Source organism: Aedes aegypti, chromosome 2 (genome assembly GCF_002204515.2).
Source record: "Aedes aegypti strain LVP_AGWG chromosome 2, AaegL5.0 Primary Assembly, whole genome shotgun sequence".
Lineage (NCBI taxonomy): Eukaryota > Metazoa > Arthropoda > Insecta > Diptera > Culicidae > Aedes > Aedes aegypti.
This window is the reverse complement of record NC_035108.1, coordinates 102,750,611-102,774,204: the sequence shown is the minus strand read 5'-3', so window position 1 is coordinate 102,774,204 and position 23,594 is coordinate 102,750,611. Positions and strand designations below refer to the sequence as shown.

General features: G+C 37.6%; 1 protein-coding gene across 1 annotated transcript in view; it reads left to right on the top strand.

The window, feature by feature from the left end:
- Positions 1 to 23,594, top strand: part of LOC5567088 (centrosomal protein of 290 kDa) — a 50,110-nt gene that overhangs the window by 25,380 nt on the left and 1,136 nt on the right. Inside the window, 4 exon segments of the mRNA XM_021841770.1 lie at positions 7,113 to 7,329; positions 7,396 to 7,793; positions 7,854 to 8,525; positions 8,587 to 9,360. Of these exon segments, the coding sequence (XP_021697462.1) occupies positions 7,113 to 7,329; positions 7,396 to 7,793; positions 7,854 to 8,525; positions 8,587 to 9,360 (2,061 nt within the window).

The window sequence follows — 23,594 nt, the reverse complement described above, 5'->3', positions numbered from 1 at the left end:
ATCATCTCAAATTCGTTATGTTACAAATCTCAGAACCAGAGGCGCGCGCATCGTTTTTCTTCGCGTTTGACGTTTCACACTACCGCCATCTGCCGGTCTTGTTGCACGAAACACCTTTTCGTCCAATGATACGAGGTAGACAACCTCGAACTCATCTCCGTCGACCATCACACGTCTGCCAATGCGAGCTCCATCGCGCTCTGTTCCTCCAGCCAGCAGATACTTCATCTTTACTTTCTGCTTCACGTTTCAGCCTGGTATACTGCTCAGCAATCTCCAGGAACGTTCTTCCGACAATGTCCACGTTGTCAGCGAAACAAATGAACTGGTTGGATTTATTTAAGATCGTGTCCCGCAGCGTTTCATAACACCTTCAAGCGCAATGTTGAACAGGAGGCAGGAAAAACCTGTGGGGTGCGATCTCAAGCATTTTGGTCATTCAATTTGAACACATTTTTTTCCACCAGTACTAACCATTGTTTGTTTGCTTGTATCGCAGGAAACTATTTCTAGGTGCGTACACGGTAGACACAACAAGGTTGGCTATTCCCACGTGTAAGGGATGGTACACAAATTATGTCACGCCAAATTTCAACTTTTTCGACCCCCTCCCCCCCTTTGTCACACTTTTTGTATGAGTCGTCTAAAAATGTTGTAAGGCTTGTCACGCTTGCCTCGACCCCCTCTCCCCCTTGAAGCGTGACGTAATTTGTGCATGACCCCTAAACAACGATTTTCCATCAAAACATGCGTCGTCATTCCTATCGTCAAGCATGAGGCCTTGAGGATAGTAGAGGAGAGCAGGCCTTGCTTTCTTTTGCACTCGTTCGTGTTTGCGATAGGAATGACGTCACTGCCAAATGTCATTTTTTTCGGAGTATAATACCTTGCTTCTTTTTTTACCGTGGGTGCATACTTAAAATGCTTCACACTAAGCTTCTGCAATTTGATGAGAGCAATAAGTCAAATGAATCAGCTAAAACAGATAGTTTCTGACCGTATGTTAGTATAAAAATATTTCACAAGAGTTCTGAAAATATTACCCATCAATAAGACCAAGTAAAACGTTTCTTCGACAGTTGATTGTTTCTGTGTCATATAAAATGTAGAACATTTTTTAGCGTGACGAAGTAATGACCGCAAACTTCTAGGCATACTCGGATAATTTTGATGAAAATTTGAGCTTGTCAGCAGCATGGCTGCTTGTTGATATCCAGTTCGCACCCCCCAGGAAAAAACCACCGCTTTGTCGAAGTCCTTTGTGTGTTTCAAACGGGTCCGAAAACGCACCCGATATCTTCACACAGCACTATACACTATCAATCGTTGCCTTGATCAGTCTAGTCAGTTTCTCGGGAAAATCATACACGTCTATAATTTTTCATAGCTCTTCGCGGTCGATGGTATCATAGGGCGCTTTGAGATCGACGAAAAGGTAATGCGTAGGAACTTGATATTTCTTTGGGAATATTCTCCAGTTTCACCCAGAAATTCATAGGCGAATTATTCCAGGATCATTCCCACGGACGTCCCTAGAATTTTTTAAACTACAACAGTAATAGTAACTGGACTATGCACTGAGGTAATTGCAGTAGCATTTATCGTTGGAAAACTTAAATTTATGAAAAATCCATGGAGATTTCTGTCGAAAAATCATTGAAAAATACTAGAGGATGACAAACTCTCAGTTAAATCTCTAGAGGAACTACTCTTGCATGAAATTATTCCTAGAGAAATTTCTGTATCAAGGTTAAGGGTTATTAGGAAAACGGTGAAAAAATCGGAAGAGTACCACAAAGATTTCCCGGAATAATTTGTGGAGGATTTTCTGGAACAATTCCTGGTAGAATTCATGGGAATTAAAAAAAAAACTCGCTGTGGAAACGGCTTGAATAGTTACTGCAAAAATCCGAGTAGCTACTCCTGGGGGATTTTTTAAAGAAAAAATCTCTGAAAAAATCCTTGGAGATTTTATGTACGAACGAATTACCGGAAAATCTTAGAAAAATCACTGAGGATAGTTTCGGAGCAATTTCTGTGGAATTACTATACTGCTGATAGATATCATGAAGTAAAATTCTGGAGGAATGCCTTTTAGCATCCATTAAGACATCACTAGTGAAATCTTTTGACGTATTGCTTGGAGAATTGCTAAAGGAATCACTGAAGAAAATTTGCCATCAATCATACACATAATCAATAAGCCTAGTTCTACATATCACACCGGACGTTCAATTGTCCATTAGGTAAAATATGGGCTCCAAGCAATTGCTAAGTAAACGCCTCTGTTTGGCGAGGTGTATTGTTTTCAAACCGAAGCAAAATTGTCGAAGAAATGGCCGAAGAAGAAAACGAAGTTCAAGATGGTTCCAGGAATCAAGCCTCCGTTAGAAATCGTTGGCCATGCAGCACGGTATCGTTGCCGATGCGGAAAGTTTTAAAAGCGGTTGGGAAAACTACAGCTCGCGGTCTTTCACGACCAAAATGATCCTGATCAAGGAACGAACATGGTACGCAGTGAAGGGCCGACAGCATGGTGATCGACGAGATTTCCGAACAAGCTTTGGCCACGACATGTCTGAACATCGATCCTAAGATTTACGGACTAGTGCAGAACGCCAAAACCGCAAAAGAAGTGTGGGATAATTTGTGATTTACACGAGTATTGCGGCTCCACCCGGATGATTGACCTGTTGAGAAGACGACGACATCTGGCTGGCGAGCTTACTGATGAAAGGCCTACCGAAGCAGTATGATCCTGGGATTGGAGTCGTCGGATATGAAGCTTACGGCAGAAATAGTCAAAGCGGAATATAAAGGTCGGCAGCGATTGCAAGTCTAGCGATGGTGCGTTCTACAGTCTTCCGAGACCGGAACAGAAATCTGAAGAAAAGTCAGCGGCACTACGCATCCCCATAACAGAAGTTCCAGGGTGTCCATTCAAAATCCTTTTTCCGATTCCCGGGTTTTTCCCGGATGCCCAAGAAATAAAAAAAAAACGATTTCAAAATGATCCTGCGATTTAATATTTTTGTTTTAATTTCAAACAATATGGACAAATTTTGAGGATTTGATCAAACTTATTAAGGAATTAATTTTAATCAAATTTATAAAATATTTAAAACCCGTTTGAATTTTTAAAGATTTTTGGTCAAAAAGATATCAATCATTTTTTTGTCAATATTCATAAGACCGTCCATCCCTAGAATAATTATTCATAGGAAGTTCTGGGAAATTTTAGAATTATATTAGCGAATTTCTGCTGTGTCCTAACATCAACAAAAGAGCAAAATCCAATGTCCAACCCATAGCCTTCTAGGAATGTTTTCGCAAATACACTCCCGTGCATAAGTTTGGGTTCACCCCCTAAAAACATACAAAAGTGTTCTTTTGTGGAGAGATATGGACTGAACACTCCAATTGGAACTCTGTAAGCCGCATTCGAAAAACAAAGAGTTATTCTTACTTCGTATGTATTTTTCCAAAAACATTTTTTGAATTTTGTATAGGGTCGGTGTTCCCTTAGTGGACAGTCCCCTATAGTCGCACTAGTGGCTTTTTACGGCCGTTTTGCTATAAACGTTCTTTATCTGGCTGATCCAGAGAAAGATCTTTTTAACAGAAACGAAATCTCCAATTACATTTTATTGTTCTCCTACACGCAAAAAAGTTGTGCTATAAAAACTACCATTTTAGGGGGTTTACTTAAGCGCTCGCACCGGCAATTTTCAGCAGACCAGAATTGCGCTTAATTTTACCATGTCTGTAGTCGAAATCAGATTGTTGTAAATTATTTCTGTCAAATGTACCAGTAATGTGGTGGGGTGTACCGTAAACATAGTGAATTGGTCTGAAATTCCATGGTAGTTTCAAGAATGGTAGTCAGCTAAAATAGTCATTTTTACCACAGAATTTTTTTCCGTGTATGAAACTGGCTAAAACTTTTTGCACCAATTTAATATTGCATCTTCCAAGCAATCTTTGAATAAGTTGGTAAAGAATCTCATCAAAACTTTACAAAAAATCGGACCAAGAATACCTGATAAGGCTTATTTATTCATCAAAGATCATGCAATAAAATTGGCTAGGGATGATTGGAATAATTCTCTGAAAATGTGCAGAAATCCATACAAAATCTCACCAGGGGTCTCGCAAAAGCTTTGTCAGAGATCAAGGGCTAGTCAAACAAGTTACCCAGACAAGGGCTCATCAAGAATCAGTATAATCAGCATCTCCAGCAATCCGCCAAACCGATCTATTAACCCGTATCCGCCCAGCCAGTCTTCCCAAACGAACGGTTTTGTACTCTCCTTGCACTCTGCTCTCGTGTGCAAACCGAAACGCTCGAACCTGAACCTAAACCCAAACATGTTTAAAGTGAACTTCGGTTCAAACGCCGGTTCGAAAACCGGTCCATTTGTATCTCGGTTGCAAACGCGGTTCAAATTTTGGTGCAAATCTTTGAATCCGAGGCTCAGAACGATGACACAAACGGACAGGCAGAAAACAGTTGATATCCACGCTTATCAACTTCTACTTATCGTCTCTTATGGCCTAATCCACCGGTGAACTAAATTTGCTCGGTCTGAGAATTGTGACACTTGAGCGGGGCACGCTCCCGTATGGTCGCCACGTGATCTGGACCCGCTCTAGTGTCAAAATTCTTCGACCGAGCTGGTTTAGTACACCAGTGGATAAGACCATTGTACGATATAGTAAAGTCCTTGATTTTTTTTCATAAAGTTACCGCTAAATGTTATTTAAAGTATTGATCTTAGTTGATCTGCTTAAATAAAACATTTATTCAAACCTCAAGGGTCTTTCGATTTGAACCAAGAAGTTCCATATATGATCGTAGAAATTTATCCGCGTGGAATTCAACCGTTCCCTGTTTGTCTGCTTTGTGCCATTATTTGAACCTAAGTTTGAACCGAAGTACACATGTACCGGGTACAGAGACGAAGCGCGTTTGCGGTTCAACACAAATTACATGGTTCAAACCAAAGTTGCACATCGTTTCCGTTCATGGGAAGACTGCGCCCAGCAAATGAAAAATAGATTAAGTTGCTGCCATTTCCACAAAGGCCCCTAAGGAACCGAAAATATACCCAAAGCCAAAGCAGGTATGATTGTCTTATTTGGTTCTCACATGACGTCTGTAGTCTAAACTATAAAAACAAATGATATTGAAGTCATATTTATTATAATAATTTGGGTAAAAGTTGATCAAAAAGTAAGTTGTGTTTGTTTTACCTTACTTGACCTAGTAAGTAACTCCGAACTGGTGGACATTTCCAAGAATTCAAATAATCCTCGAAAAACTAGACATCCAGGTGATTCTATTTGAACTAAAACTTAAGAGATGTGGAAATGACAGCAATTTGAACTTTTGATTATTTTTATGTTTAGCTTTTCGCTTGCGTCTACGAATCTACTAAGAATTTCAAGCATAATCAGCCAAGTATCTTTTCTAGTATCCACTAAAAACTTGATTAGCAATCTGGTAATAACCATTTCAGTGATCTCTCGGAAAGATTTTTCAACACCCTAATCAATTATCGGTTCTATTTCCGTAAGGATTCCAGCAAAAACCTCATTAAAATTTTTCCGTGAAATTAACTGTAAATCTAACACGTAACTCACCAAGAACCTTACCAGGAACCCACAAGTACCCCTCTGGAAATGTTTCAAAGGTATTAACCATAAAGTATATCTCTACTAACTCACCAAAAGTTAGTTATGATGTGAAGTACGAGTGAAAGGCAATCGTGCACTTCCTGAAAAAAACCTTGTTTCGCCCAAACAAAATTTGAAATTTAAACAAACCGGTAGTCTTATGGTTATCTATCTATCTATCTATCTATATAAATAAAAATTGAATGGTGTTTGTATGTCACGCAATGGCATCCAAACGGATTTGCACAATTCTTTCACTGTTGTATTCATCTATGGTTCCGACGTGTTTGTGTGGGGAAAATGTTTAGAAAAGTCTCCGGAACTGCCGAAAAAAAAACTAGAATAAACTTATCTTTCAATTTGTATGCGAGAATGCATGCTATTGTTCAACAGCCTACTTGATGGCAAGACGAAGTTTGCCGGGACCACTACCCAAGTAACCAAAGAGCACTTAAACTAGCAGTTATTCAGCATTGTATCTGCCTATACAACAAGGCATTAAATGCTCATTGAACGTATAGCTGCCAGTAATGCTACTTCAGAGCAGGTTTTGGCGAAATATAGTGCTGTTTTAATGCTACACCTTCAGAAACGTTGCATCTAGCTGTCAGAAAAGCGTAACGCCTCCAAAGAGAGCAAAACAAAACTAAAATATGTTTCACCATCCCTCTTTTTCTTTTCGTTGTCTAGAATGTTTATTTGTTTGCTGTGTTGTATTTTTTTTACTTAATCTCAGAATGCAACTTGAAATTTTGACCCGGTGATTGATGGATGGTGATGCAACAGAAGAACCGTGCAGCGCAGCAGGATCGGCTACCGACGATGTTATACTGAGAAATGATTTTTTGCCCTACTTAAAATACATCATAGTTGCACAGTTTTATCATCATAAGTACATCATTAATGTCTCCGTTGCAAAATACACCTGGCTGGCATCATTTAAGATACATAATCAATATGTGTAATGGAAGAGTTGAAATAATTTTCTCCCTGTAGCTAGAAACAAATTATTGTTTTTTGTCGAATCAGCAATGTGTTCCATGTTTCCTCCGGTGATAGTAGAAAGCTGGTATGCTTGCTTTGGCTGTTTTTCATCCCGAAAACCCCGGAATCTAAAAGAAGCATAGATTTGAGTTGTCCACTTTCGATCCGGGACATCGAAGAATTGCTGTATGAATCTTTGGTAGATCATTTGTAGTAACAACTGGGTGGACCCTATGGAAATTACAAATAGGCCATAACTGGTACACTTTCCCTATTTCTTTAAAAATCGTTGGATAAATTTGTAGGCGAATCGCTTTCAAAATTTCCTTCCTTTCTCTAGAAATACTAAAAATTGTTAGAAGGGAATCATTGTGACGTTAACATAGCCGATACTCATTTTCCAGATCATGGGTATATTCTCGGATATAATTTTGTTTAATTAACATTTGCAGCTCATCAAGTTCGAAAGTCAATGCGAGTATCTCACTAAACAACTAGTCCTGTCTCAAGAACAGATCGAGCAGTTGCAGGAGGAAAACTCTGCTTTGAAACTGGCCTCCGTTGAAACTACAAGGCATTGGGATACCATCGAGCTGATCTTCAACGGAAAACCAAAGCCAACCAAACCGGTAGACAAATTTTTCGACAAGGAAGTTCAGGTGACCGTTGGTAAGACTTGCTCTTGAATACCTATCAAGCTTTGAACAGTGAAATCAAACTTTTCTTCTCTTTCAGAAATCAGTCACAAATGTATCAACACAATTCCGATCATCGACGACAGCCTAGCGGAGAAACCTCGTCAGGCTACTCCACCTGCGACGACGCATTCCTCTGAGCATTCGTCAGTGAGGAAAACCTCAGATGCTGGACAGATGACAGACGACTTGTACGAAGCTCAACCATCGACATCCGTTCCGGTGGCACTGCAAAAGTCCCTGGAATCACAGCTGAAGCAAGCCATGATGTTGGCTTCAACTCGCAGCGCTTTGCTTCTGGAGACGGAAAGTCGGCTAACGGAGTGCCACGGACGAATCAAGCTGTTAGAAAGGTCTTTGGAGGATAAGGAAGAACAGCTGAGAAGACAGGCACATGCTGCGGCAAACAACGAGAAGCAAGACGATAACATTCTTAGTGTGAGATTTGTGCGGGATTTTATACTATGATTTCATGATACATATTACATTATATTTCAGTCGACGATTGGATCCCTACAAAATCTTCTACTAGAAAAAGACACCACTCTTTCGCGGTATCAGGAGCTGCTTAAAAACGAACGTCAAGATCATTCAAAAACCTACGACGAGAACATTGCGCAGATCAGGGCTCTGAAGAAGACTGTTGACGAAATGGAACAGAAAGTGTACGACAAGCAGAAGGAAATCGACAATTTAAGCATTCAGCTAACTGATTTGACTCAGCTCAAAGCACAACATGAAGCAGCTGCTGCAGTCCGGGAAGCTCAACAGGCGGAGTCTAGGCAAGCCAACAAGCCAGAATTGATATACACCGACAAGCTCATCGAGAACATTTTTGAGACCGATCAGAAAAACGAGGAGGAGATTGAGGAGCTGAAAAGGAGAATCAAAGAGCTGGAAAGCAAGCTTCAAAGTGCAAGTGAAGAACTGCGGAAAGGCCAAACGAATCTGAGGGAGATGATCGCGAGAGAGAAGCGCGCCGAGAAGAATTTGAGAGAAAAGGAAGCGGAAATTGTGGCGCTGAACGAGCGACTTGCCAGAGAACATGAGGATTTGAGAGAATTCACCGACAACATAGCGAGCGCTCAGGAGATTGAACAACTGAAGGAAATGCTGGAGGAAAAGGACCGTCACATACAGGATCTGACCGAGACTTTGAGTCAGTTTCACGTAAGTCTTTCTAGATGTCTATGATCGAAGGGGAATCTATCTCATGCTATTGCTTTTTCAGGACGATCAACAAAAGTTTATGAACGACACTTCCCTACATTCTGCTGAACAAGTTTCTCAGCTTAGCGCAGATTTGAATCGAAGCGAGGCTTCGAATCGTGTGCTCAAAACGCAAATTGAAGCACTGAAGCGTCAGATATTGAGCATCCAACAACGTGAGAAGCAATCACGTGATTTGGTAAAAACTCTAAAGAACCAGCTCATAAAACGACCGGTTATTTCGATGAAACCGGATCGAACTCCAACTCCAAGAGAAGAGCAACTTGCCCGGAAACTGCAACAACTGGAGACCGAGCTGTTGGACACGAAGGATGAACTGCGCAAGCAGATCAACATCAATGAGAATCGTCGCGCGAAGAATGCGGCCGAGTTGGATTTGTGGAACAAACAGAAGCGTTGGCAGCAGATGGCCGAAAAGCTGAAGGTACAGCTCAAGGAGCGTGAAGTTGAGTTGGATAAGTTGAAGGTTCATTTCAATTCAGCCAAAAATACAATAGTACGACTAGAACGGGAGAAGGCCATTTTGGAGGGAAGAAGCATTCGTGGCAGCAGTGCGGGATCTGTTACGTTGGCCGCTTCACGGTTTGGTGCTGGGGATAGCAAGTACACTCCGGCAGATTCTCCGGATTCGTGCACCACAGAAGGTACGGCGTCGGACGAGGCTAGCACTGAAGTGAACACCTTTGCGCAAAATAGCAAGGAGATTATCGAGGCACTGAAGAACAGAATTGAGTCGCAACAGCGAAGGATTGTGGCAATGGAGTTGGAGCGAAAGGTAAGTCGAGTGTCATAGTATCAAAGGGGACTGGGGAAGATTGTAAATGTTGAAAGTGTGATTAAGGGTTGATTTATTTTACTGACGTTAACATTTTCTTTCCCGTACGACTTTGATCGACTATTTTTTACGAAAAAAAGCTTTTTATATAAAGTGCTTGAACAAAAAATGTTGTCAATTGGCTAAATTTTACTAAATTAGTTTAATTAAATTTACCGTAAATTAAATTAAAGTTAATATTTTTAAATCATTTTTTCATTGTTTATCAATAAGTTTTAACATTGAAACCGATAGTTGACTGTTAGAATGATCTGATGAGTATGAAATCATATTGAGGTACCGTGGGGCAAGTGGGTAATGGAATTCGCATAGTTGAGATTCTTCAAATTCTAGACACTTTAAATTGAAACAAATGAGGTCGTGTATATTTTTTAGCTTAACTCCCACCTAATATAAGCAGTATGCTGAAATTGATTTTTATGTAAAATTAAAGAAAAAAAAACTATAAAAAGTTTTTGAAAAAGGTATTTTTACTTTACACTTGCCCCACAAGTTCATCGTTTTGAACAATAAATTCAAAAACTAACAGTTATATTTACGATTTCTATTACCTTTAACATTTGTTAAGGCGTCCCAAATGAACAATAACATGAGTAACATGTGAACAAAGAAATTTGTATTATTGTTACCTGAATTACTTTTTTTAAGAAAGTCAGATAATGACGTCGGATAACTTTTCGGGAGAAATCAAACGGATTCCTTTATTGAAGTATTTAAAATCTTTTTTATGTGGATAGAACTAAACCCCATTTTTATGTTATGAACTAGTTTTACATAGACATTCCACGAGATTTCCGTGCGTTCTCTTATATTGGAAATTTTAATTCAACGTCTTCCTTCTAATTGGCTTCCTGAAGTAGACATATTAATATCGTAATGTTTGACAACCTCTTTTAAAACTACAAATTGAACTTTAACACTTCACTTTTTGCAAAAAATAAAATACTAAAAGCACTAGTAAGGCGAGCAAATACCTTTAAACTCTAATATGTGTTGCTTATCTTGACAGATAGGCCTATTTCGTCTGCGACTTACAGACTTCTTCAGTATCGAGTGCTCGAAACTTTTCACTTGCCCCATGTGATTAGAAAATTGACGGTGTTTCGAATTAGTTATTTTTAGGTCTACGTCGAATTAATTCTAAAACTTTTTTTATTGCAGTTTAAAACTGTCAGAGGGTAGAACTTAGTAGTACAAAAAAATATTTTCCGCAACCTTTTTCCGCTGAAAATATTAAAATAAGATTGTACTCCGCCAACTTGTTACGGAGTGCTAGTTGACAGGTTAACAATATTTCGCTCTATTATGCAATAATGGCTGAAAAATCCCAGAAATATCTTACCTATCGTAATGTTCTCAATGGCCTCAAAGGTGTACGCATGAGTTTAAACCGTTAATTCATATATTCAGTAAAACATACCAATTATGTTCACTTACCCCATTTACCCACTTGCCCGCGGTACACACTTAAATTATTTTATGGATTCCTGTAAAATCTCAACAGCTGAACAGTTCGGTGAAATAAATTAACGGAGTACGGTAACTTTACTGTAAAAATCACCGTAATCCGTAAAATTTCGACGGAATTACGGTGTTTTATTTCACCGAACAGTTCAGCTGTTGAGATTACGGTGAAATTCACCGTAAGAGCTTAGTGTGTACCTTAACCCTCTAATGCCCAACCCCGCCTTTAGACGGGGTACACTTTGGAATTTTGTGTATTTTTTCGTAGCTCGGATATCAAAATGATTTTATTTTTGGCTTATACCTTGACTCATAACACGCATATAAGAAAAGTTTTTTATGACTTTTGAAACTTTTTTGTATTTTTAGAAATTGTTTGAAAAATTGCATTCTTATATAACCTACAAATGCCTGGGTTTCATTTAACGTGTAATATAAAAAATCGTAGCTTTTATATTTTTCTACGATTAACCTATCACAAACGAAGAGCCTGGTGGTATTAAAATAATTTCAAACCTATTTTTCCGTTAGTTACACGGAAAATAAAGTACGCTCCGAAAAACAATTAAAAATTTAATATTTTTAAAAATACCGTAACAATTTAAATTTTTATTATTGCCAAAAATCAACAACTAAAAAAGGCTTCAAGAAAAAATGAAAAAAGCTAGGGATGTTCAAAAATAAAAATTTTAAAAATCAAAAACCAAAATTTAAAAAATTGCGATTAAAAATAAATAAATGCCCAAAACATGTTTAGAACGATTTTAGATAACGAAAAATAATACTTAAATCAGAAATAAAAATTTGAGTATTAGAGGGTTAATTAAAAAAAATACTATGTTCCGATCTCTCCCTATGTCGATGATCCCTTCGATATCGAGATGTGAAGAGTCGACTGTAATATGGCACCTTTGATAAGTTTCAGAAGATATTATTTGTAAAAATTCTTGAAAAATGTTTGGAAGAACTGGAGGAGTAATCCTTAAAAGCGTCCAGTGAGGAATTGATTACCTGTACACTGATTTGCACAAACCGTTGAAAATATGATAAGTTTCCTTCCACTTTGTTGCAAATTTACACTTCAAATTATATAACTTATTTTTTAAGTTATCGTAAACATCTTCTGCAATTTCACAATTGGTACAAATATGTTTGAAAGCGTTTTCAACATTCTCCATACGATTTAATTTTAATTCAAAAAGAGAAATAACAGCGCGATTATCCATAGCTTCACTTATCACTGATTTGATGGTGCTCACACTTTTTATAGTTTTTCAACAATACCATCAATTTCAGAAGCACTGACAGAGAAATACTCTACTCATATATATTGCTGTGTGCGTTTTCAAATGCAAATATCAAATGCGGGAACACTAAATGCGGTAAGATTTTTCACAAAGAAGGCGAAGTCAAAGATAGTTTTTCTTTGCTAGGTTGACGGTGATAAAGATCACAGTTTCTAAGTATCCTTTGATCAATTTTTTTACCGCATTTGAAGCTGAGTTGGACAAGATTTGCACGACAAACGCAAATAGCAATACAATTCAATTGCCAGTATTTAGGTACTAACTGTTGTCGAAGAAATCAAACAAGCATATTTTTGTTTTGCGATTGATGTTTCCTAAGGTACTAACTGGAAAAACATTATTCCGAAACTCATGGTGGTGGTAGTGGTTATGAATAAACAAACAACATAACTACGAATGTACTCCCTTTGGTTTCAAAATAACAGATTGAAAATCGCTTCAACTCATATTTCCTAAAATCATGTTTTCTGGTCACTCTATTCTTAAGATGGCTACCCTAAGGGAAAAAAATTGGTCCGGAATAAATCAAAAACTTGTAAGCCAACTAAAAATAACGAGATTCGGAGCTTCGGAATGAAACTTATTTTAAGCATGCACGGTAAAAAAATCAAATGAAAAAAAGAAGAATGATGAAACTTTCCAAGTTGCAGGATTTATCAGCGGGTTATGTTTGAAGAAGTTTCAAGCTTGATTTCTATCTAAACAGAAGTGTTGGAAAATGCGGGGAAAAAAAGTTCTTGACTATCAATGTTCTTTTTTTTTTAATTATTTAATTTTTAATATTTTTTCTATCAGTGATATGACATTATTTTAATAGTACAACAGAATGCTTATGTAAAAAACTTTATGGGAACGTATTTAGATGAAGGTCATTAACCCCTCTACCGGCAGCTTCATTTTTTACCGCTAAAAAAATATTCAAATCGCGATAACTTTTTTGTTTCTCGATATTTTTGCACCATTTTTCCACAAGCTCTCAAACAACTCTTCTAGTTTTAGAATCTGTGTCGATATTGATAGTTGGTCATCTAGATCCAAATATATTCCAAAATTTCTTGGGGGACCGACGCGTAGCCATTACTCACGTAAATTTCTCAGGCTCAGTGAATCAAACTATCATCAAAATAGACGAAAAACGAACAACAAATCAAGCTCGCTCACAACTGTTTGTCACAACTGTTGCAGATAAGGACACAATTAAAAGCAGAATTGTCATGACAATCACAGAGCGCAATATTGTTGCAACCTTTTCAACTCGCGATTAATCAGTTATTTTAAACACAAAACCAAATTTGTTTTATGGATGCTGTTTGATAATGTGTAAATGTTTACCAACACGGAGAAAGTTCTCGAAAATTGCAAAGCGAAGCCCAGAAAATCGCCGCGCACGTGGTGATCGATCTTTGTCATATTCTGTTCAGGTGATGACAAACTCATGTTGCGGAATGAAATTGTTGCAACAAGAATAGGAGGTGACAATGTCTTTGTTGCTGCGTGTTGGGTGACAATTTATTCACTGCTCAGGCTACAGAATTTCTATCGTATTCGGATTATCACTCCTCGGAATGATACATTAATGCGAGTATGTTGTGAAAATATGAAGCAATTTGGTGCAGCCGTCTTTAAGTAATGACCATTTATGTTTCTGGTACCACAGTGGACAAACAAAGATCTTGAAAATTCTGAAAAACCTCATATCGTAATTTCCAGATTTCTCCAAGAACACTGAACCGATTTGTATGATTTTTTCAGAGCAGCTCCTTATTATCTGACATTGTATAGTACACGTTTTATTTTTTTTGATAAATTGAACATGAGCATGAGCATGATCATAGATGACCGTACAATTCGTAGTTGCTACTCCGTGATTGACCAGAACAATCGAAGTTGCACAGGGAATTTATGAATGGGGCTTGGGATTAGCTTACCATTCTTCAATGTGCACAAATCGAGAGCTCAAATTTTTAAAGTCAATAACGGCGCCGGCCACGTCCTTACGGTCATCGGGGAAGGGAAGGAATGTTAGTTAGACAACCGTTGTTACTAGAGACCGAGTATACCTCTGCATCTCCACAGTTGTCATGGAAAGGATATTGTGTTAGTGGGATAAGGTAAAGATCTGGGAGTCACCAATGGTTGGTAATGCGATCCATGATATAATCGCGCCTAATCGGAATCCGATAAACGCATTGTACCCCGAACATGTGTTCATCACTCGCCCACGCAAGAGCAAGCAACTCGATCAATAGATCAAAAACTACTAAGCACTACTAAACACTCAAAAGATCAAACACAACTAAACGATCGGGGAACTTTTCGTTCCTCGACCGCGACATGTTTGATCCTGCCCTCGTCACCCGCCCCCGCAGGAGCAAGCGTCAAGGTCAAAAGCTCAAACAAAACTCCGTTTTATTTTTTTGATAAATTGACCAAAAACAAAATGGCCGCCAAAGACATTTTATATGAAGAATGTCGGTCCCCCAAGAAACATCGGAATATGGGTAATGTTGTAAACTCTCTGAAAGAATCGAACCCTTCATTACCAAGAATTAAAGGACTTCCTAAAGTTCATAAACCTGGTAATGAAATGCGTGAGATTGTTTCAGCTATTGGATCACCCACCCACAAGATTGCAAAGTATTTAGTCCAGAAATTCCAAAATTTTCCAAAACAGTTTCATAGTAAAACAGTTAAAAATTTCAAACATTTTACAGAAGTAATTGAAAATTTAAAAATAGCCGATGATGAAGTTTTGGTTTCTTTCGATGTCAAATCTTTATTCCCTAGCATTCCTGTTAAAGAGGCCATAAGCCTATTAGAAGATTGGCTACTTAGTCAATATGAAGGCACAGATTGGATGAAACAAGTACGTACATACACTAAATTAACTAAACTTTGCATGGAAGAAAACTATTTTTCCTTTAGAGATGAAACATATAAACAGTTAAATGGAGCCCCAATGGGAAACCCTCTTTCTCCATTTTTAAGTGAGATTTTTATGGCAAATTTAGAGAAACGATTAGAAGATAAAAACCAGCTCCCTGAAATCTGGTGGCGTTACGTTGATGATGTTTTCAGCATAGTTAAAAAACACATCTTACCCCAAACTTTAGAAACAATTAATAAGGCTCACAAAAACATTGAATTTACTTACGAAGTGGAACAGGATAACAAATTGCCTTTCTTGGACTTACTTATTGTAAAGGAACACTCATCACTTACATTTGAAATCTATAGAAAACCAACTAACACTCAACGTATTATTCCAAACACATCAAATCACTCACACCAACACAAAATGTCTTCCTTCAATCACATGATACATCGAATGCTAACAATCCCCCTCAGTGAAACTGGTAGAAGAAAGGAACTTAACTACATTTTTGAAACAGGACAATTAAACGGTTACACAAGACAAACAATACAACATCTCATCGACAAAAGAACACGAGAACAATACAAACGTTCACTTACTACTCTGACATAAGAACAACCAACACCTAAACATATAGCCGTCAATTACAACGATGAAACAAAAAAACTACGCCCAATCCTACGAAAGTTTGGTTTCGAGTTAGTTTTTACCAGTAGAAACAACCAACTCCAAACTCTCCTAGGTTCAACAAAAGACCCAATTGACAGTTTATATAAATCAGGCGTTTACCAAATTACATGCGACCACTGCAATAAAATTTACATAGGACAAACAAAACGGACTCTCAATACACGTTTTAAAGAACACGTAGCAGAAGTTACTAAAGCACACAAAGACACAGAAAAAGGACATGTACACCATTTCAAATCAAAAGTTGCAGAACATATTTACAATGAACAACATTTCCTTAACACAAAAAATATCAAACTCTTACGACATATTTCAAATCCTTGGAAGCTTGACGTATCGGAAAGCATAGAAATTTTCAAACAAAACCACAATAAATTACTAAACAAAGATCAAGGAAATGGGTACTCTTGGCTGTTTAGACTTATACCTAACCTTCACACACACAATACATAAACACATTGATTGACCACCTGCCAAAACAAGCAGGAATTTGTAATTTTGACAATCCTTCCATTTGATTAGGTACACAATTAAAAAATGACCTCCTGTATACGATTACAGGTAGAATCTAGTTCTAACATACCCACACACTTGTTCTAGTATAAATAATAGATCCATGCGATGTTCTCTTCAAGTCGAGCACTCGACACTGAAGAAGTCTGTAAGTCGCAGACGAAATAGGCCTATCTGTCAAGATAAGCAACTCATATTAGAGTTTAAAGGTATTTGCTCACCTTAGTGATTTTAGTATTTTATTTTTTTTTGCAAAAAGTGAAGTGTTAAAGTTCATTTGTAGTTTTTAAACATACTCTAATAATCCCTCCCAAAGTTTAATATAAAAAAAGTATCGGAATATCTTCAAAACTAGATCACCAATAATTAATATCGACACGGATTCTCAAAATAGAAGAGTTTTTTGAGGTCTTGTATGGAAATCGCGTTTGAATCACCCCTCGGTAAATTTTATTTCGGTACGAGCTGTCATTATGCAAATTGAAATGTCATTGAGTAGACGGAATGGAAACTTTTTTAATCATTTACTATATCAAAATTAAGATATTAAAGCGCAATAATAACGTGTTACACTCAGACAAATATGCTCTTTCGATCAAGCTACAAAACACTGTGAATTTTTCATCACTAAACAACCCAATTGCTTGATGAACTTGAAAAAAATAGTTATTTTCACCGGAAAGTGTAAATTTTGCATCCATTTTTGACTTTGATAGGGTTCTCCGACATTACTGGGAATGCAATTTACCGGAAAACCATTACCCGGAAGAACCATTTACCGGAATATTTCTTGCCTTTTTCATTAACGTCCTCTTAACCGTATCGCGGTCATTCAGATTAGTATTATGACTTGTAATATATTCACTAACGATAATGGAATCTTCGATTCCATCGAAGAGGAATATAATGATCATGTCAATATGCACCATCTTCATATATTTGCATTTCATAGATGATTCACCCTTCTTTAAAAAAAAGCTGTTCTTTCAACTTATATTTGCAGCTTATCTTGGCTGAACTGGCTAAATTTGGTTACAATTATGTAACTTTACTTTTGACATTTCACCGTCGGCTCTCCAAGTGTCCAAATGTTAATTAATAAGCAATGATTAGAATTTTTAACACGATTAGTTGTGCTACTTTTCGCCGAGTGTCAATTCACCGAATGTCGTTTCGGTAAACGTCAATCAACCGAATGCAAATCCTCCGTATATCCCTTTTTCTAGAATGACCCATTTCGGGTCATCTGATACTCACCCTTCTTTATTTAGTTGGCGGTTCTTTCGAGTTCCACCGATCACGGGTTACTATTATTTCTTGTATATCATCCTGGCATTGGATTCGGGGTACAGACATTAAGAGTTATGACATTCGTAGAAAAATAGCACAATCAAGCTAATTCAAAGGAAAAGTAGATCTATTGAGGTCAATATTTCGGAATCCAGAGATGGACGTCACAATGGCGTATAGTGTCCCTACTGATCACCAGGCACTCTTAGTTTCGTCTTGATTTTTTAGATTTCCTCAAACCATAAAGGCTCCCCTAAATCAAGGCGATTTTTTTACGGTGACAGCGACATCCACATGCGCTGCATGCACAGTTTGATGAGCGTGTCTTAACCACAGCGACGCAATTTCGCAGCGATTTTCGTCGGGTCGATCTAGATGGTTCCATATAACAGTGCTTGCAGCGACTCAATAACGAAATAGCGTCGATTTTTTGTCAACGTCGCTTAAAAAATCGTGTTGATTTGGAGGAGCCTTAAAGCTAAAATTAGAACCGCACTGTTGTATGTAACTTCCCTCGCAAGATGAGTGTTTTTTTCCTATTTTTTGATACAATATTTAAATTGGATTCTAACCAATCAGACCCTTGAATGTGCAATGTGGGGTAGTAATTGGGAATGCCATTGACGGTTTGTAATCTTCTACGAGGTTTTCGAAAACCAACAGGGCGCGTGCACCGGGTTGCGGATAGGAGCAAAGGGAGATCAATAGCATCTACCTAAAATAATAGAGCAAAAAGCCGTTCCATGATTAGGTAATGTTAAGCGATCTTCTATGGTGTTCTAGTACTATAAAATTCTTCACTCACTGGGAATTCTGGCCTTGATAATATCAATAGTGATAAAAACATAAAATAATACCTAATACTTAATAAGTACAATGTAGCTTTAATGTAGTAATAAATGAAATAAAATCAATTTTCTATACTTGACAAGGTTTTGAAGACAATCAATGAGTGAAAGAACTACCTATTAGAAAAGCCACATCAGCTAAGTCTATACATATACAAATGTTGGTCATAGGGTCATGGCGAGCATTCGATATGTATGTCTATGACTGATTCTGATCTAATAGGGGCACTAGAAGACCACGCGGACAATTTCGAAACAAATTATTTTTATACATCGGTCTTACGTTCCGAAAGGCTCAGCTATGCTGCAAAGTAATTTTATAAGTTATTCATTACTGCTGTTTAATTGTTTATAATTCTAACAAAACTACATAATTAACTCATTACTAATCACTGTTCCTATATTCTCTTTTTCTCTCCTTCTTATCTGTTGCATGATTATGATCATCACTAATATAATGCATGAGCATGCACAATAAGAATAATTTCAGGATTGAAAGCAGTACATGGATACCTGGATAGAATAGCTTCGAAAAGGGCGCTCAAAATATAATATTTCTGATCAGGGAAGTATTATTATCAAGGGTATGTAAAATTTTTCCATTATTAACACTTAGATCACACAAACAAATGAACTAATAATATCAATTATTTTTAAAATATTTTTATGTAAATCAGCATCGTCAATCAGTGTAAAAACAGATAAAGTTTGTAAAGTTATCACCATCGATTAAATTGCGCTCTGTATAGTAATGTTCATTCAGTATCAAAATCTCCTAAAGCGTCGCATTGTGCCATCAGCAGCCCTTAGCATCACTCTCATATTGTTGTTATTTTGTTGTTTATAAAATTTCTAGAAAGCGATCAGCATATTCTTTCTTACTTGTACAATGGCCGATCTATTTGGAATTTTAATAAGTCAAATCAAACTTCAAAACTCAAATTTATTTATTTATTTTATTTATTTATTTACTTGAATCCATCAACAGGCAATAGCGAGCCCCAATGATGGTATACTTAAAACTACTAGGATTAAATTGCTTTCAGCACATTTACATTTTGCAGCATTAATCGCATTACTGTGTCAAGTCTTCTCCATTCCCTATACCCTACCCCAACCCTTCTTATCCTTTCCGATGGTGTTCAAGTGGTCCGCATAGACTATTACGGCCATTACCTATCCCTTACCCCGGCTTTGGACTGACTTGCGCTCTCATTGCCCCACATTAATTGGATCTAAACTGTGATTTGAAGGGAATAAGAAAACCATCATAAATCCAAACATTTTCAAATGCTGAGATGTTCCATTTACTACAATGCACCCAACCTTAATCGTTAGGCGATTTTTTCGATTTATATTGACCTCGTTAATATTTGACATCAAATATACATAACGAAAATAATACTTTTCATTATATTTACCCTTGCCTGTAATGTTTAGTTTAGTAGCCTAAATTTGAAGACATAGTTTTTCGATCTATAGGGAGCCGGATCCTATTCTTGGCACTTTTGATTCACTTCGGTAGGGGTTTTTTTGAAACAAAGTGAAGCTATTTAGAAAGATCATGCTGAGGTTGGTAGAATTGAATAGCGCCGGTTCAAAATTATTTTTAGTTGGCAAATTTGACGACGTTTCAGAGCTAGAGTACTTCCAAACTTGTCAAACTATGTACTAATGCAAAAGTGGTCGATTGACATAGGCTCTCAGCTATTAACTGTAGAAATGCTACTAGAATAGCTTTGTCCCAGTTGACTTGTAACCCCGGCAAGAAAAAAAACATATTTGGCCCATAGCTGTTTTAAGATGACTTTTGGAAAAGTATAGAAACCGAGGGAATCGAGAATGTCCATGGTTAGCGTGACACATTTTGTGCTGAGCATCATTGAAAGAAAATAAAAATTGTCTACATGTAAAATATACTGAAAAAGGTCGTCGAAAATGGAAGATTTGGCTTTCCGGGTAATGGTGCATTCCGGTAAATGGTACATTCCAGTAAATGATTTTTCCGGGTAATGGTATATTCCAGTAAGTGGTATTCCGGTAAATTGCATTCCGGGTAATGGTATTCCGGGTAATAGTATAGAATCCTTTGATACTGTATATCTCAGAAACTAAAGCAAGTAGCATCTTCAAATTTTGTATTTTTCTTAATAATGTTGTTGGTAATAAGTAGACAATAAACAAAAATGATTTACTACACTTTTAATATTAAATTTAGGGGAGGGATTATTAGAGTATGTTTAAAACTACAAATTGAACTTTAACACTTCACTTTTTGCAAAAAATAAAATACTAAAATCACTAGTAAGGCGAGCGAATACCTTGAAACTCTAATATGTGTTGCTTATCTTGACAGATAGGCCTATTTCGTCTGCGACTTACAGACTTCTTCAGCGTCGAGTGCTCGACTTCTGAAGAAGTCTGTAAGTCGCAGACGAAAAATAAAATAAAATAAATCAATATTACGCGTTGCAAGAAAAATTTTGATTCCTGGAAAATCCAGGGTAATCTGTTGGAAAATTTTCTACCATATTAATCGTAGTCACCCGCGACCTCAAATATTGAACTACGTTTGTTTAGGACACAGCACAGTATATGCACTGTCAACGGGCAGTTTGGCCCGCGACACCAAATGGATTATGTTGATCTTTATATGATAATTCTGATTAGAGATAGCCAGTGTTCTGAGTTAGAGAACCTGTGTATTCAGATTCTCTAATTCGGAGCTTTTGAATGAATCAAGTGGCTCAACATTGATAGATTAGGAATGGAAAATTTATGTATTCCTTTCTGAATCGTAGAAGAAAATGCTCAATGAGTGATCCGACTCTCCATAGCTAGCAAAAGAGCCCGGGTCGCTTATGCACTTCAATGATGTATCAATAAAACGGTTCCGGACCACATCGTCGAATTGCAAGGTCTATTTTCTACGTCTTTGACTTTGAAAAGTCATGGATTGATTAGGTTTATCTGCTGATCGTCACATCATACCCCATTCAAGGAACAGTAACTTAAACGAAAGATAAGAAGTTAAATTTTCACGCAGCGGCATCAAGAAACTATTGTCATGCTGTTTACTGTCATCAAATTCAATCTACTCTCCTACTACTGAGTAGCACTGCTTGCTTTGGTTCATTTGTTCTATGCGGGGATTGCTCGCTGCGCGTTATTTCCGCGAAGCAATCCAAATTTTCAAATTTCCCCGCAATATCACGCCTAGTATGTATTGTGCGACACCTGAAAGGTTCATGCAACATATTCATACTCAAGTATAGCGTTGTCCCTTTCTCTTCTAAGGGTTCATTCATAAATTTCATAACGCTGAAAAAGGCCATTTTTGACACGATTCTTGCAAATCGCGCCATGAGCAATTTCTCTCTCGGGTGCACAAAGTGAAGTGCACCAGATTTTACCTATACAATGACACTGTTGGTCATTGTAATGCCAATACAAATGCACATACCCGCAGTGTTCATACCAGTACTGGGAATGGTAATAGTAGTAGGCTTGAATTTTCGCGAAAATCACGTGGCTCTCCCAGTACAGTAGTTCAAAAACGCGAATCTCATCAAGTAGCCTATGTTGGGTACACGAATTTTCTAAATCATGAGTGTCATTGAAGGCTTTTAATGCGGGAAATGCAGCGGGAAATAGAACATTTTTCTACAGTAATTTTGGGTTGCCCTTAGCAACGGGTGTTTTGCAATTTTCAAGGCATTTTGCCTACAGCAGCGATGGGCGTGAGTTTCACTGGCTTCGCTGACTGTGATTGGCTTTGTTTGGCTACTGTAGAGTGAATTTGATTTTTTCCCAACCCTGGTTCACACGCTATGGACCGCTGCACGAGTTCACTAATTTGACGTTTGAGCGGTGTCGAATTCACTTGTTGCCATGGTCACGTAAATAACACGGCACCGCTCAAACGTCAGATAGTGAACTCGTGCATCGGTCCATTCCCGTGCACAAGAGAGAGTACACGGCTGGACTGGATATTCTCTGCAATGGACCAATGCACGAGTTCACTAATTTGACGTTTGAGCGGTGCCAAATTCATTCGTTGCCATGGTCTCGTAACTAACACGGCACCGCTCAAACGTCAAAGAATGAACGCGTGCATTGGTCCATACGATGTAGAGACGCATGGCAGTTTGTCTTGTTTGCTTTGCTGTTTTCGCTTGCTAGTTGAGCGAGTCCATGGGAGGGAGAATCAAGCGGTGAAGACTGGTTTTGTTCACTGAAGACGATGCACCAATTAGGCAATTAGGTACATTTTCAAGCGCCTTCATATTATGAATGTTGCAAGTATTGGGAATTATAATGTAATTTTTGTATAATTTGTTTGAGATCTTCGACTGTGTAGCGCACCAAGTGCATCTTATGACGACACGCCACTGGTAATCCTTGGAAGAAATGCTAGAGAAATTCCTAAAAAGATCAACAGTAGATTTGCGATGGTTTCTTTGAATAATCTTTCAAGAAATTTAGGATTTCTAGTAGTAAGCATGGACAATTTTTTTAATGAATTCACATGAACATGCGGAAGAATTCTTGCAGGGCTTTTTGAAAAATTTCCAAACCTCTGGAATGAATCTTTGTGGATTTTGTCGGGAGAACTTCTATAAGAAACTTCGAAAGATCTTCTACGTAGAGTGACAACTGGAGAATTTGGTTGAATGATTAGTGAAGAATATCGGGAGGAAATCATAAAATAGTCTATGGAAAAAAATCAAAGAATACCTGAGAAAATTACGGATTTCCATGGGCAAATTTTTGAGAAATTCCACTAAGCATCTTTTTAAAAATCGCTGGAAGAATTGGTAGAGGAATCTCTCGGAGAATTTATGGAAATATTACTGTAGGAGTTTCTTTAAGTATAAGTTTCTTTAAAATTTGAGCATATCCCAATCCTCTGCAAATTATTGAACATTCGTGTGGAAAATGAATTTGGAAACTTCACAGCCCATTTTCTCAATGCCTACTTTTTACAGATGGGACTGACTTGCGATTCACGACAGTAACTGTAGACGAAATTCTTGAGGAACATATTGAATAGTCGCGTTAGGGCTCTAAATAGTTTTTTGGAGCTTATAGAATTTTGGTCAAAATAGAGACTTCAAAGACTCTCCATTTAAAATATATTTTTTTTAGAGGGTTGCATAGAAATAAAGACCAAGTGTCAAAAAAGAT